Here is a 14,332-nt window from a genome sequence, read left to right as displayed (position 1 = left end):
ATAAGGAAAGGGATTATTTGCTTTGGCGGCGGAAGAACGCTCTAATCAGATCACTGACGTGTGATCACGTTTGTCCTCCACGCCACCCAACTCTGACCATCCGTGCGTAGTCTGCGCTCACCTTTCACCTTCCTGTCATCCTTTGTTTCTCCAGTTGCGACAAGTGTGAAGAGTACGTGTTGGGCTAAGAAACTCATGAAGGAATTTATTATTCATTACTCCTTTATTATAAAGTAATAATATTACTTTTTACTTGGTATCAAATGTGAAACCAGAGGCCTCAAATTTGCATCAAGTGATTTCTGCATGCCGTCTTTTAATTTGCAGATTAATCTGGAACCTTGGGGACTATTTATCGTTCCGTATCAAAGCAAACACTTTTAAATTTGAAATTCTGTGACGTATGGTCACATATGATGGAATATTGTGATATCATTGCAAGTTCTTATTGTGCCACCCTTAATGAATAGGACTATTTTTCACTTGACCGACCCCTTTACTGACCACACTGGCCCCCCAGGTTATTTCAATTTGAGACCCTTACTATATACTATATTACTTCTGGCAGTGAATCTACTTGAAAGAGAAATTAGTAGCCAGAAGCGATTCTAGAGTCTGTAGGGGCCCCTAAGCAAAAATTCCCAGGGGGCCCTTCCTTCTAACCAGTGTTCATCACCATTATGTTATAAATAATCTGACACCAACGAAAAATGTACGAGTTCAAAATATTTTTTGGGGGGAAAAACCTTGTAATTAAAAAGTATGTGAAAATATAAATGTGAAGAACAATAAAATACTGTATAATAGCTTTTAAAAAACTATTTAAACTTAGTAAAAAAAATACATTACACTGTAAAGAACCCACATTATAAAACAATATAAATATATAGAACAATAAAATACTGTAAATAACTAAAAATATATATATATATATATATATATACATATAATAATCCTCTTCATTTTCCAACTTGCAGAACGATAACTTCACACAGGTTAAAGTGAGGTGGGGCCCCTTTAGGGAGGTTTCCTACTGAGATGTCATTGCAAATCGCCCATTGTTGTTTAAGGGGGACCTGGAGGTGGCGCTGGTCACAGTAAAAACAGCCCTCAGGCTCCGAGTGTCGGGGTGCCCCCTATCAGCTCGGGGCCCCAAGCAGTTGCCTGCCTTGCCTGTTCACAAGCTGCGCCCCTGTTAGTAGTCAAACACTGCATAGGCTTTCTATTGTGACGTGCCAAGATAAATTGTAATCTCTCCTGTTGGAGTCATATACGTACATGTGACGCAAATGGATTCGCGAATGGAGGTCAGCGCAGTTTCTGTAAACTATGTTCCCATAGTAATGTCCGCCATTGTTGGGTGCACTGTGTCTGACAAAAAGACATCGACAACAGGAAGTACAACCTTTTTCGAGAGCTGTGTTTTTAGGCGACGTTAGTTGACCAACTTGCTGCATGGGCACAACAAATACACGGCAGAAACGGGTAAAACTAATCAAATAGCAACTTACAATATGGAAGAGTGAGAAGGTAAACTATTCCATAGACTGGTGGCAGCCACTGAAAAGGCTCCATCACCTCAGGTTTTGCACCGTTTTCTAGAAACATCCAAACTCTTAAGGAGAGGAAGGCAACACCTTCAGGAGCTCCCTGTCGGCCAACGTCGCCAAGGATTGCGAGCTAACAAACGCATCAAGAAGATCTTGATGTCCTTCACCCTTGGGCAACCACCACGTCTACAGGGGTTTACCTTTGCCACATGGAATTCACGAGGCCTGATCTCCACCGCAAAGGTCTTCCAAATCTACTACGGCACTAACCTGCTGATTTTACCGAGGGCAGACCTCAAAGACTGGACTTGGAACTTTGAGAATTGAAGGAACTCGTTGGGAACAAGACGCAGTGGAATCAAAATGAAGAAAGACCGATTGTAGCTTCAGAACGTTCTCTACTACTACAGTCGCAGAACCCAATGAACTAAACCCTTAATCATTTTTCACTCATTGGCTCCTCCATTATGGTCCCTGACACCCAGCGTTCCAGCTCGAAAAAAATCACGTAGATCGCCCAGGTTTCGGAGAAGTTGTCAAATCTAATTGCCAAATCATCTGCCTTATCTGATCTCGCAAAAAAAAAAAGAGCTGTTATTGTAATGAAACACCAGCGAAGAGGAGCAAAGAAAAGGTGGAGATTACGCACAGGTGAGTCACTCGCTGCACAATCCATCCCTTCATTAGCTCTGGGGTTTCCACTCTACCCCCCGTCCAGAAAGTGTATATGGGGCATGTGAGGGCTGGATGTGGGCAGGAGAGCTGAGGTAACCACTCTGATAAGTGATGCATCTCCTCGCTGTGCATTGTGCATTGTGCCTTGACATGACAACCCCCTTTGTGAGGCGGCAGCGAAGAGTTAAGACGCAACAAAGGAGGGACTATTTTTTTCCGTCGAGGTCAGGTTCCAGCCTGTCGATAACTGTGTGAAAGGATTTTGGCGAAAGTGAGGATTTCGACACGTCTTCGGATGATCGCGATACACTCTGCCGTCGAGTTAATTTTGCGTACTGAAAAAATAAAAACCCTGGGGAAATCGCGCTGAATCTGCAGAACTTTAGTGTTTCCATCGTGTCCGTCAAACGGATCGTGGTTAAAGGGGGGCAGATGCAGGATTTGTGACATCTCTGTGAAAGAAAACGCACAGATCTTGATGTAAAAATCAAGTGTTTAGAGTTGTGATGTGGGCACCACCTCCTCCACATGGAACGGACGAGGCCTGACCTCCACCACAAAGGTCTTCATGAGTACGACGCCCGCAAAGCACGGCACTGCACAAACCAACTCAGACTTTAAAGACAGAGGACTTGGAACTTTGAGATTACAGAAGCTCTCTGGTAACAAAAATCAATCGTACCCAAAGTAAATTGCTCCACAATATTAACCCTTAAACACAGCTTCAGAATGTCCTTATATTAACCATAAAAGTGCCAGAAAATGTCCTGTAACTAAGTGTCATTTTCCCAGAATATCTTTCAATATCTTATTATTGTTATTCATCGCATTTTAAAGTATTACCTTAACATTTTTCATGCAATAAAATTGTAATTTGAACAGTATAAACACATATTTAAAGGTGCCATATGTAAGAATGTGGCCAAAAACAGTTACTACATTCAAATTAAAAAATACCGAGGTCTTTTAGGTTTCGTTTTCTGACGTAACTGGCAACCCGTGGTTGCTCGGCAGCTGAGACTCTACTGACTGCAATGATTGGTAGACGGCGGTAGGTGGCGCCACATGCCAAAACATGATTTCAAAACATAAACATGATTTGCAGTCTGCAAAAGATGTTTTTTTATGTACTGTTGTTGTTGGTGAGTTCAGTTTGTTATATGAACATTATTCCTGAGTCTCTGTGACATATTAGGAGGATTTTATGGACAGTTGCTTTAGATGTATTACAGAATGCACCTTTGCATTCTGTAATATTGAGTTTTTGTCTCAATTTCCCAAAAAATTTAAACTTATGTACAGGTGTTTTTCCAACTCTCTCCTCTCTGGTGACAAAGACGCTGATTTGCCGGCTTCCTGCGACAGCGCGAGTGAAATCACCGTGATAACCGTGATAACAACTTTCAGAAAACTTGAATTTTAGCACAAACCGTTGCGTAATTAGTTCAGATGCATGTACTTCTAAGGTATCTAAGGACATCTCAGGACCTCAGAGAATCTATAACCAGTCATAGAAATGTTGTGTCTGTTACTATGATTGAGAAAATCTTTCTTTGACCGAGAATAGCAGTAGCACCATGCTAACAGTAGCACCATGCTAACAGTGTCCCCATGCACGCAGATGCCATCGATCCGCTTCAGCGACCCCTCGACTACAAATGATACCAAATGTGATAGAATGTGAGCAAAGGACAAAGCCTCCACAAAGGTTTTAGTACAGATATCACCGCGGCGGACACTCAATTTGGCACAATTTGGTGCCAAACGACAACCAAATGGGTCATTTTGTCTTTTTATTCTTAGTGGAAAAAAATACAGATAAGTACATGCAGAATATAGAATGTCAAATCAAGTATCATTTCCATCAAACAGATTAAAGGGTCAGATCCATGATTTTTTTTTTTGATGTGAAAATCATGTGTTTAGAGTTGTGTTGTCTGCAGATTATCCCCCCGCTTCCTCTTTTAAGCCAAAGCAGACATGTCAAACTATTCTGGGCCCTGGTAGAAAAGAAACACGAACCCTTCTGACTGCCATTGTTCATTTATATAATCATTTTTGACAACTGTAAAGTTTTCTTTTCTTTTATTATTAGCACACTTTTAGACAATTAAAGATGTGAGGACAAAGTTGCACATGACAAACTCACGTCTTATCTCGCTCACGATCACTTTCCCCCGAAAAATGACAATGACAATATTCTATGAATTTATGATTTGAAACAGATTTTTTGTTTTTTTTTGTTTTTTTTTGTTCCAGTTCAGATCAAATCAGGAATCTGTGGTCGACTCTAATAGAGGGTAACAATATTTTGAATTATGGTTTGGACTGAATGATCGGTTTGAATCGCTCACGTCCGTTTAAAGTGATTTTGTGCAGACACAACAACGCGGCTCGGGCTCGGGCGAATCTTGGGAGATTGAAAATGTAATACTTTAGACTTTATTGCTTTCACACTTACATCTTAAAATATATTTTTTTTCTAAAGCTAAAACAGCAGTTCTCCTTTAATAAAAGTAAGAAAGTTGTGTTCTAAGGAATATTAAAGCTTCTTTCAGTGTTCGGTCTAATCTGACAGATTTTGCATATTCCCCAAAGCATAAATATTGTTTTTCCATCTTTATTTGATACTTTAAATTTAGCTTTTTAAGAATTATTGAACAAATATAGTTATTATGAACTACTGAATTATTTTTTTAATTATTTTTTTATTATTTAGCTTTTTATTTGAGATTATCACGCTTTACGAATTATGAATTACGCTCCTAAAAACAAGCGATTTACTGCCAATTTTTAAGTGATGTCGTTGACATCAATCTATCTGGATTGAAAGTGTAATCAGATTATAGAACACAGTTCCAATCTGACCCATTTTACATCTTTACTAAAACATAAATAAATGTACCTAAACAAGTATAATGTCTGATTATTATAAATGGGTTTAAATCAAAATGGGTGTAAATCCAACAGCAAATCTCTCTCACCCACACATAAAAAAGACACAGTTACACACTATAACCACTAGATGGCACACTACATTGTTTCATATTTTAAAAAGGTCTGAACTTAATGTTGATATTAATTATATTTTTATATAATATATCATGAACACTGAGAATGATCCCATGCTATAAATTAGCTTTTTATGAATTATTGAACAATTACAACTGTTGATTGGATCCAATTATTAATTTAACTTCTATTTTTTTACGACTAAGTAGTTTTTTGCCATGCTGTCACATATATTGAAAAAAACGCCAACGACAAGCTGTAGACGTGATTTATTGCTCGTTTTGTGGCGACCGTCGCTGACACTCGGGTTCACACCGGCTTCGTGTCCTCGCTTGTCTCCGGCAGGAAGGCGTCTTTTGTTTGGTCCCTCACGGTTTTAAGAAAGACCATGATACCGGAGCCGCCGGTGCCCCTCTCCTCCAGAGCTGTGGGCGCTCTGCTGATGATCCCCCCGTCGCAGTCCTGGCTCTGGTTACGCATCCGTCGGGCCCGGGCGGCGGGCACCGTGATGAAGCGGCTCACCACGTTGATGTGGTAGTTGCGTAAGGCCAACAGTTTGGCCACGCAGAGGTGAAAGGCCTCGCTCAGCCTCTCGTTGGCCGGATGCTGCTGCTGCTGGACAAAGCTCCTGAGCGAAGGCTCCAGAGAAATGTCCTCGATCAGCCGCTTGTGAGCCGGTGGCATGTAGTTCCTCATACGGGTTAGGAATGCACCTAAAAACGACAACATCGTCAGCACAGGGAGTCACATTTATGCCTCTTTTTTCATAAAAAAGTCACAGGAAAGCTCTTACACTTTACTTAAAAATCCCTAAAGATGAGGAGATGAAGTAGAGAAAGAGGAGAAGACGCGTGCCGTGAGGCTGCAGTACCACTGATGGTGATAGAGGGAGACAGAGTGCAGGACTGTACCTCTTTAAAATGGCTTGATACCAGAGCTTTTGCGTGAATATTCTGTACAAATACTGACAGACGGCAGATTTTGGTCCACACTAAAGCCCAAAGGTCGGTGTGTGAGTGTGTGATTTTAGCCCCTCCCTTTAAAAACTTAAGCCCCGCCCCACACTAGAGGATAACTTTCCAGATTTCCGACATCCGTCAATCGTGGGTGCCTTCTGATTCAAAGCTGATTTGAACAGATTATTCTGCCAAATTAATCCTGCAGTGAGAGGGATTAACAATCGCAATTTCAAATCGTAAGTATGATATTTACGACTGAACAACTGATGTTGCGTACTTCCTATTTAGAACCGTAACTTGTACGCAAAGTTGATTACGTCTTCTCGGCCATGACTTCATCCTCAGCACAAAACATCGCACACAGAGAACAGCTAATAACTGACTCCGCCTCCGTGTCTGTTTGTGTTCTGAAGTCACGTTAAATCACGTGAGATTCCATGAGATCTTGGACTCTCCTCCCCGAAATCAAACACCGTCAAGTGTGCGGTCCACGATCATCTCGTCTGTTGCTTCCTCAAGATTGAAACATCGCAAATCGATCTCCCGCGTTTTCAATATCAGGTCCGATTTGAAAAGATTTAGTTAGCTAGAGTAGAGTTAGCTTAGCTTAGCTCTCCATTGGAAATGGAAGAATAATTAGCCGTACATACCACTTTTCTCTTCGTGTTTGATTCCCAGGAGTTCGTCGAAGCAGTGCAGCAAACTGCTCTGCGCCGCACTTCCTCCCGAGAACTCCATCGCTTCCGTCCGCACGCCTTCGTAGATCAAACCGCTCGGCATGCTGGGATTATCTTTCCACCTGTGCGTGTGACACGCGGACACAAACGCTGAAAAAACATCGTGCTCCAACGTGCAAACAAAAGACTGGAGACAAAAGAGTAAACTCCGTACCCAGACAGGTAGATCCTCATGATGCCGTAGAAGACCGAAGGATCCACGTGCTCTTAAGGAAAAATCACACGGATCAATCAATACATGTTAAAAAGGATAAAATGTCAACGTACGCAGCTGATAATCTGAGTTACTTTGCATGAGTTTGAGAGCGTCCGTCATGTCCTGTAGAGAGCGGCCGATGTCGTCCAGAGCTCCGACCACGGCCTCGGCGTCGCCGCGCCTGACGCCGTTGATCACGGCGGGAATGTTCTGGAACACAAGTGTAGCTACAGTGATTTTGTCCAAAAGAAGAAATATCTTTGTTTTTGTATGGTTTGTTTAAAGGGGAAATAAGTAGTTTATAGTGCCATCTAGAGGAGAGGCTGAAATTTACAACAAAGACCTGCTGCTCTGCTCACCCCCTCCCTTCCCTGAGCGCTACGGTGTCCTCAGCTGGTCAAATGTCGTCCTCGTTGTCTTTCTCCGTGTCAGCAGATGAGGTTCGTGAGGTGAGGGAGAGGGCGGAGCTACCGCGACCGTAGCAGACGAAGCGGAGAGAGAGGAGGCGGGACTTCCGCTACAAGTAAAGAGACGCTTGATTTGTTCTCTCGCATTTGTCCTTACAGGCTCCGGTAGAAACATGACGTCTCGCTGCTAACAGTAAGCGCGGCCCGCAACCATGTTATTTTACAAGACTTTTTGAAACACTACGAAAATGAAACAAAAACTATTATACAGCGACTAGACAATGCAGGAGCACATAATATGTATAAAAAAGTGGATTTTGGGTTATATAAACCCATAAATACTACACAGTGTCCCTTTAAAAGCAGCACTGTGCAAAAAAAAGTAGGCGTTTCCCAAATACTGGGTCGGGACCCAAAGATGGGTCATGGGAGATTTTATTTTGGGTCCCTGAAACAACTGGACAGAAACGGTGTCCAGTGAGACAACGGCAGCCCGGCAGAAAAGCCGACAGATTATTTAATTTCCTCGATTTTATTAATGGTTTATTTTAGTGCTGGACGCGTTAATGGCGTCAACGTTAACGCACATTACTGCCTGACGATTGACCATGTGATGTCATGTTTACACTTAAATGGACACTGTGTAGTATTTATGGGTTTATATAACCCAAAATCCACTTTTTTATACATATTATGTGCTCCTACATTGTCTAGTCGCTGTGTAATAGTTTTTGTTTCATTTTCGTAGTGTTTCAAAAAGTCATTTAAAATAACACGGTCGCGGGCCGCGGTTGCATAGCCACTGTTAGCAGCGAGACGCCATGTTTCTACCGGAGCCTGTAAGGACAAACGCGAGAGAACAAATCAAGCGTCTCTTTACTTGTAAACTTGTTTACTTGCGAGTTCTCCCTCGCCTCACGAACCTCATCTGCTGACACGGAGAAAGACGACGAGGACGGCATTTGACCGGCTGAGGAAACCGTAGCGCTCAGGGAAGGGAGGGGGTGAGCAGAGGAGCAGTTCGTTGTTGTTGTAAATGTCAGCCTCTCCTCTAGATGGCACTATAAACTACTTACTTCACCTTTAAAGTAACGCTAAACTTTAAAAACGGAGGCGCTGCTCTTTTTGGTTTAATAGACAGACTGCTCCAGTTCGACTGTAGACGCGTTAACGGAGCTAACTGGTAAACGGTGCCTGGACTCCGATGCCGTCGTCATGAAAACGCGGCAATGCGCATTAAAGGTTGATGGCGTTGGCGCCGTTAACGTGCCCAGCACTAGTTTATTTCTGTGAAATACTGACTTGAATGTGAGATTTGAACCCCCCCCCCCCCCCCCCGCATTTATTCTCGTTCCTCAACCACAAAAAAAACTAGGACTGTTCTTTGTCATGGAGCCAATCCCAATTTCTCAAGCTGTCACGAGCCGTTGTATTCCGAAGGATTATTTTTGTCGTCGAAACAAATGCAAATGTGCAAAATGTTAATAACCTCGAGCCTGAAGATTTAAGAAAGAACATTACATTCTCATTAGTGAAGTAGGTTTATTATGCAACTATATGACAAACTAAAACTCTTCCCTTCTCAGAATAAGAAATAACTCAAAAAGTTTTCTGCGAACCAATATAGACACTGATATTTTTTTTTCTTTCAATAACTGTCCTTTTAACTATGGAGTTTCTCATTTTTTGGCCCATTTTGTTGGAGGTAAAGAAGCTGCACACCACGATACAGGGTGTTGATCCCGTTAGGCCACGCCCTCCCTCGTTACGCGTCACCTGATAATCTTTAAATCCAATTAGCATTCAACTTGGAGTTGGAAAATAATGCATTTTTTAAAAAAGGACAATGAGCTCTAAAATACTTTAGCGTTCATTTATTTATTCCTCACCACCATCCTTACCCTCAGAGCAGGAACTGCTGCCAGCTCCACCAGCAGAGTGACCATGAAGAAGCCTCGAACGCTGTCTCCACCTGGGAGGCTGAGCAGCAGCTCCAGGTTCCTGTTTAACGTAAATAAAATTTAAAAAAAAACAATATGTTTTTGCATAAATCTGAAAAATATAATGGAATATAATATGTAAAGGAAGTTAAAATATACTCACTCCATGTGGAAAGGCCTGGAGCAGAAGGTTGAACATGAAGGAAGGAAAATGGAATATTTATACTGTACACCAGCCATTCTCAACCTTGGGTCCCCCAATTGGGGGAGATATGATTTCTGGGGGTCGTCAAATCATTTTGGAAAAATATTTTTTTTTAAATTGTTTGTTTTTTTTAAAACAAAATGAATGTAGCGTCCGATCAGACGTTAGAATGACGACGAGCGGTTGGGCCGAAAAAATACACTGGAAACACCAGCTTTTCACCACCCTGTCGCGGACAGTCGTGCTATATGTTAAATTGGGGGTCGCGACTCAAAAAGGTTGAGAACCCCTGCGTGTACACAACACTTAGAGATAAATAATGAGCGGCCCTCACCCGTCAGCGTCCTTCTTCTTCCAGTTAGCCAGAACTCCATCAGCATGAGTGAAGATCGGGGGAAGTCCTAAACGCTGTGAGACCTCCCAGAACGGAACAGCCAGGTTACGTGGAAGCACCTGAAAAGAAGATTATAAAATAGATTACATAGTGCCATATGTACGAATGTGGCCAAAAACGGTTACTACATTCAAATTCAAAAATACCGAGGTCTTTTAGGTTTCGTTTTCTGACGCAACTGGCAACCCGTGGTTGCTCGGCAGCTGAGACTCTACTGACTGCAATCATTGGTAGACGGCGGTAGGTGGCGCCACATGCCAAACACACGATGTCAAAACATAAACATGATTTGCAGTCTGCAAAATACTATATATATATACAAATATTTTGGCTGTACTGAGTTCAGTTTGTTATATGAACATTATTCCTGAGTCTCTGTGACATATTAGGAGGATTTTATGGCCAGTTGCTTTAGATTTATTACATAATGCACCTTTAAATAACTGTAAATAAAGTTAGTTGATATTGTAGCAGCTCATGAGTGAAGGAAGACATTGTCATGGTTACTTCAGGCGATTTTGTTGGGTATTAATTCAGTTTGGACATTTTGTTCTCCTTAAAACTTGGGTTTTTTAGTTGTTTTCCTTGTGTTTCCTGTTTTAATTTGTATTAATTTGTAGTGTGTGTGTTTCTTATTTGATTTTACTTCCTGCCTTGGTTTACCTCCTCTCCAGCTCTTTCAATTATATTCTCTTATCCCTGTTTGTTTTATTATGACTTTATCAAGAACAGGTTCTTCCATTAGTGTCTAAAATGATATCAGCAAATTTATTTTCTTACTTATTTTCCATTTTCATTGAACAAATCAAAACAAGTAGATAAATGTTTGCCTCTTTCAATCCAGTAACAAATGACAGGTGACCTGAAATAACCCTGTATGACTGTGGGCCAGTGTCAGCCTCAGGTAAAATATAAGAAATGAAATACAACCCCCTAGTGGTTGGGAGGGGAAACTCACAAATAAAAAAAACAGCTCCAGCACTTTTCATCAGCATCTGTTAGTTTGGCAACTTCCCGTGTACAGTTTTTCACCATCAGATTTGTATTTTGGTAATAATCTACTCACGGATTATTATTAGATTAATGAAATTATTAAAAAAAAACTTTTTCAAGAAACCTCTCATACATCTCTCTCTCAAGACTCATTGAACATGAGCAGACTTTGGCACATGTATGTAGGTTCAGACGCTCCATCAGATTAAATGTAATCCAAAACTGATCTGGATTATATATCTGTCAACGTTTTATCAGATCAGGATTAATGTATCATGTTGTTTTATGGAAGACGGTGACAGTTATGAGCAGGTAAAGTTCTGGATCTTCCAGTGGATCAAAAGTGAGTCAGATGAACTGGTTTAAGCCTTGGCTGGAGTTTGTTTTCAGGTATGTGTTGTATATTTCTGTTCTATATGGGCGGCATATGAATCATTTATGTATTTCATAGTAGTTTTTGTGACTTATTATAAGGAGGTCACAGGTTTTAAAACAAGATTTCTGGATGTTTCAGTTTCTAAAATGTGAGTGTTTTCTGGTTTCTTTGCTCTCGACACTCTTAGAAATAAAAGTGCTACGTAGAACCATATAAGGTTCTTCGGCTTGTCCTCATAGGAGAACCCTTTTAAAAACCTTTATTCAGTAAAAGGGGTTTTAAAGGGTTCTCTGGATCAAAATGATTCATTCTGGAACCATTAGTGTTACCAAGAACCCTTGAAAAACCCTTTCTTCGGGAAAAGGGTTTCTCAGAAGCTAAATGGTTCCGGGTAGAACCTCAGCCCTTGTAGAAGAACCCTTATTTCTAAGAGTGTATAACAAAGAAATCATTCAAACTGAATGGCTTTGGTTTGTGGATGAAACAAACATTTGAGAACATCATCATTTCTAGGTTTTGACAAACGCCGATCAAGATTTTCTGACCTTTTTATGGAACAAATCGATTGTGATAAATAATCATTAGTTGCAGCTCTACAATTCTGACAAAAAAAATAAAAATAATTACATCAACGGTGTCTTTCTCCCCCTCCTGCCAAACGTAGCCCATGGTCATCACCCCGAGGGCCAGATGGGCCAGACGTAACTCCCGGTGTTTCTGGAGAAAATGGCTGCTCAGTAGCGGCATCTGGAGGAAGGAAAGGACATTGTACACGTACAGCGTTTCTAATAATAATAATAATAATAATAATTAATCTCCTCACCTTGATAATAAGGGAGCGCAGCTCATGAGACTCCACAAGCTCTGGAACTCTCACGGCGACGTCCATCCATGGCTGATAATACGGAGGCAGCTCTGTCTTTTCAACACAACGCGAGTGAGGTTGTTATTTAGTTATTAAGTATTCTGTGTTTAAATTGCCTTTTTATATTTTGTCTCAACTCAACAGTGATCTTGGATTTTTGGGGTTTAAACACATCATGTGTGTAAAATACACAGTGTGGCTCTGCAGGAGTAAAGGTTAACCCTTTAAGGCAGTGTTTCCCAACCCTGGTCCTCGGGGAACACTGCCCTGCCATGTTTTAGATGTTGCCCTGTTTTGATTTTTTTCAAATAATTTCATGTTTAAACTTCTGTTAAAAAAAAAAAAAAAAAAAACATCTAAAATGTTATGTTTTAACTTTTTGTCATTTAATAACAACAACAAAAAATGTTATATTAAAATTTTTGTCAATTTTTTTCCCAAAAATTTTGTTTCTACATTTGTCTCTCTTTTTAAACGTAATGTTTCAGCTTTTGTAAAAAAAAAAAAATGTTTTGTAAAAAAAAAAAAAAAAGAGTTTTTTTTAATAATGTTACAACCTTTGTCAAAAAAAAATGTAATTATTTTTTCAACTTTTGTCAAAACTATCTTCAAACATTTTATGCTTCAACTTTTGTGGGAAAAAAAATTTCAAAAATTTTTCATCTGAATCGGGTGTTTTTGGAGCAGGGCAACATCTAAAACATGGCAGGGCAGCGTTCCCTGAGGATCAGGGTTGGGGAAACACTGCTTTAAGGTGCTAATCAACTATTTGGTCGACCACACTTTAAGTCACTATATCTCATTGAAAAATGCATCAAGCTATTTCGTTGACATATTTATCGTTTCAGAGGAGTTGTTGTACAGAATTGTGTAACTTAATTCAACAAAAATATGTCTTATAAGGGTCAAATAATTTTTTCAAAACATGCTCTACCAAACAGTTGACTTGTCATTTTATGGTAAAGGAAGAGAAGCTAGCTAATGTTGGTAAAATTAGGGGGTGGTGGCTTAGTGTTAAAATGTTTAATTTATTGATCAAGAAATTGCGCTTAATGTGACTTCTCTGAATGTTGTACTTTTATTATGAACAGACGTCTCAACCGTTTGGTAGAGGACTGTATCTGACGTATTGTAGGGTCTAATTTAAAAAACATATATATATCGATTGTCGTTATTGTTATCATAAGTGAATAAAGAATGCAAAGAAATAGTTTTTCCTTTACTTTTGTCTTGGTGCGTACCTTAAAGCAGGGGTTCTCAAAGTTTTGATACCTGAGGGGCCAATTTAGGAACCCAACATTGGACTGAGGGTTGCCAAAGGAAAAAAAAAACAGAACGAAATCCTATTTGTAATAATTTTAATTGCACTTCTACAGTTTACACATATTGATCTGTATCCAGTAATGTGCAATAAACATTTATAACAAGCTTCGTAGCTCCTGGATTAAAACTATCAACTGTAATTCATTGCGGGGCCGCCAGAAATGTTTCTGCGGGCCGCCGTTGGCCCCCGGGCCGCACTTTGAGAACCGATGCCTTAAAGGGTTTATGAAACAACCAAAAAAAAAAAAAAAAAGAGTTGTAGATACAGCACATGCATTATTCCAGAAAAAGTTCCCTCAACATAACTGGAATACAGCAAATTACTGTTGTAAAGAGGAAGGAATTCAATGTAAACGGTGCGTTAACCTGGTCACTGGGTCAAATGGGCGAATTTGAATGATTTCACATCAGTCGACACATGATTACAGCCAATAATCAACCCTAACATGATCATTAAATACGTTTTTTAAGAATTAAAGGAGAGCACAACGTACCAGAGGCTCAGGGAGGATGAAGCCGAGCTCCTCGGTAACGTGGTAAAGGTCCAGAGAGAAGGCAGCTGTGTTCTGGTGAGTTTCATGAGCAGCCATAATGACAGTGACTGAAAGAAAAAAGAAAAAAAAAAAAAAAGCAACAACCCCCGACTGTCTGAGAGAAACCTATAACCTGACTGGACTCTGCGCAGAGTTCACTCTACGTC

The 14,332-nt window shown here is 40.4% G+C and overlaps 1 protein-coding gene across 1 annotated transcript; it reads right to left on the bottom strand.

The window, feature by feature from the left end:
- Positions 1 to 5,546: 5,546 nt before the first annotated feature.
- On the bottom strand, positions 5,547 to 14,222 carry ido1 (indoleamine 2,3-dioxygenase 1; the record flags this gene model as incomplete). The annotated part of the gene is made up of 10 exons (XM_083905116.1): positions 5,547 to 5,950; positions 6,847 to 6,995; positions 7,088 to 7,139; positions 7,222 to 7,339; positions 9,438 to 9,537; positions 9,640 to 9,654; positions 10,016 to 10,134; positions 12,072 to 12,191; positions 12,268 to 12,363; positions 14,127 to 14,222. The coding sequence occupies 10 exons, from the start codon at positions 14,220 to 14,222 to the stop codon at positions 5,547 to 5,549; spliced, it is 1,269 nt and encodes a 422-aa protein (XP_083761242.1).
- Between the last annotated feature and the right edge of the window lie 110 nt (positions 14,223 to 14,332).

This window comes from Microchirus variegatus (assembly GCF_963457635.1).
Source record: "Microchirus variegatus genome assembly, chromosome: 18".
NCBI classification, from domain to species: Eukaryota; Metazoa; Chordata; class Actinopteri; order Pleuronectiformes; family Soleidae; genus Microchirus; species Microchirus variegatus.
Note: the sequence above shows the minus strand (reverse complement) of the source record. Positions and strands in the feature narration are given on the sequence as shown.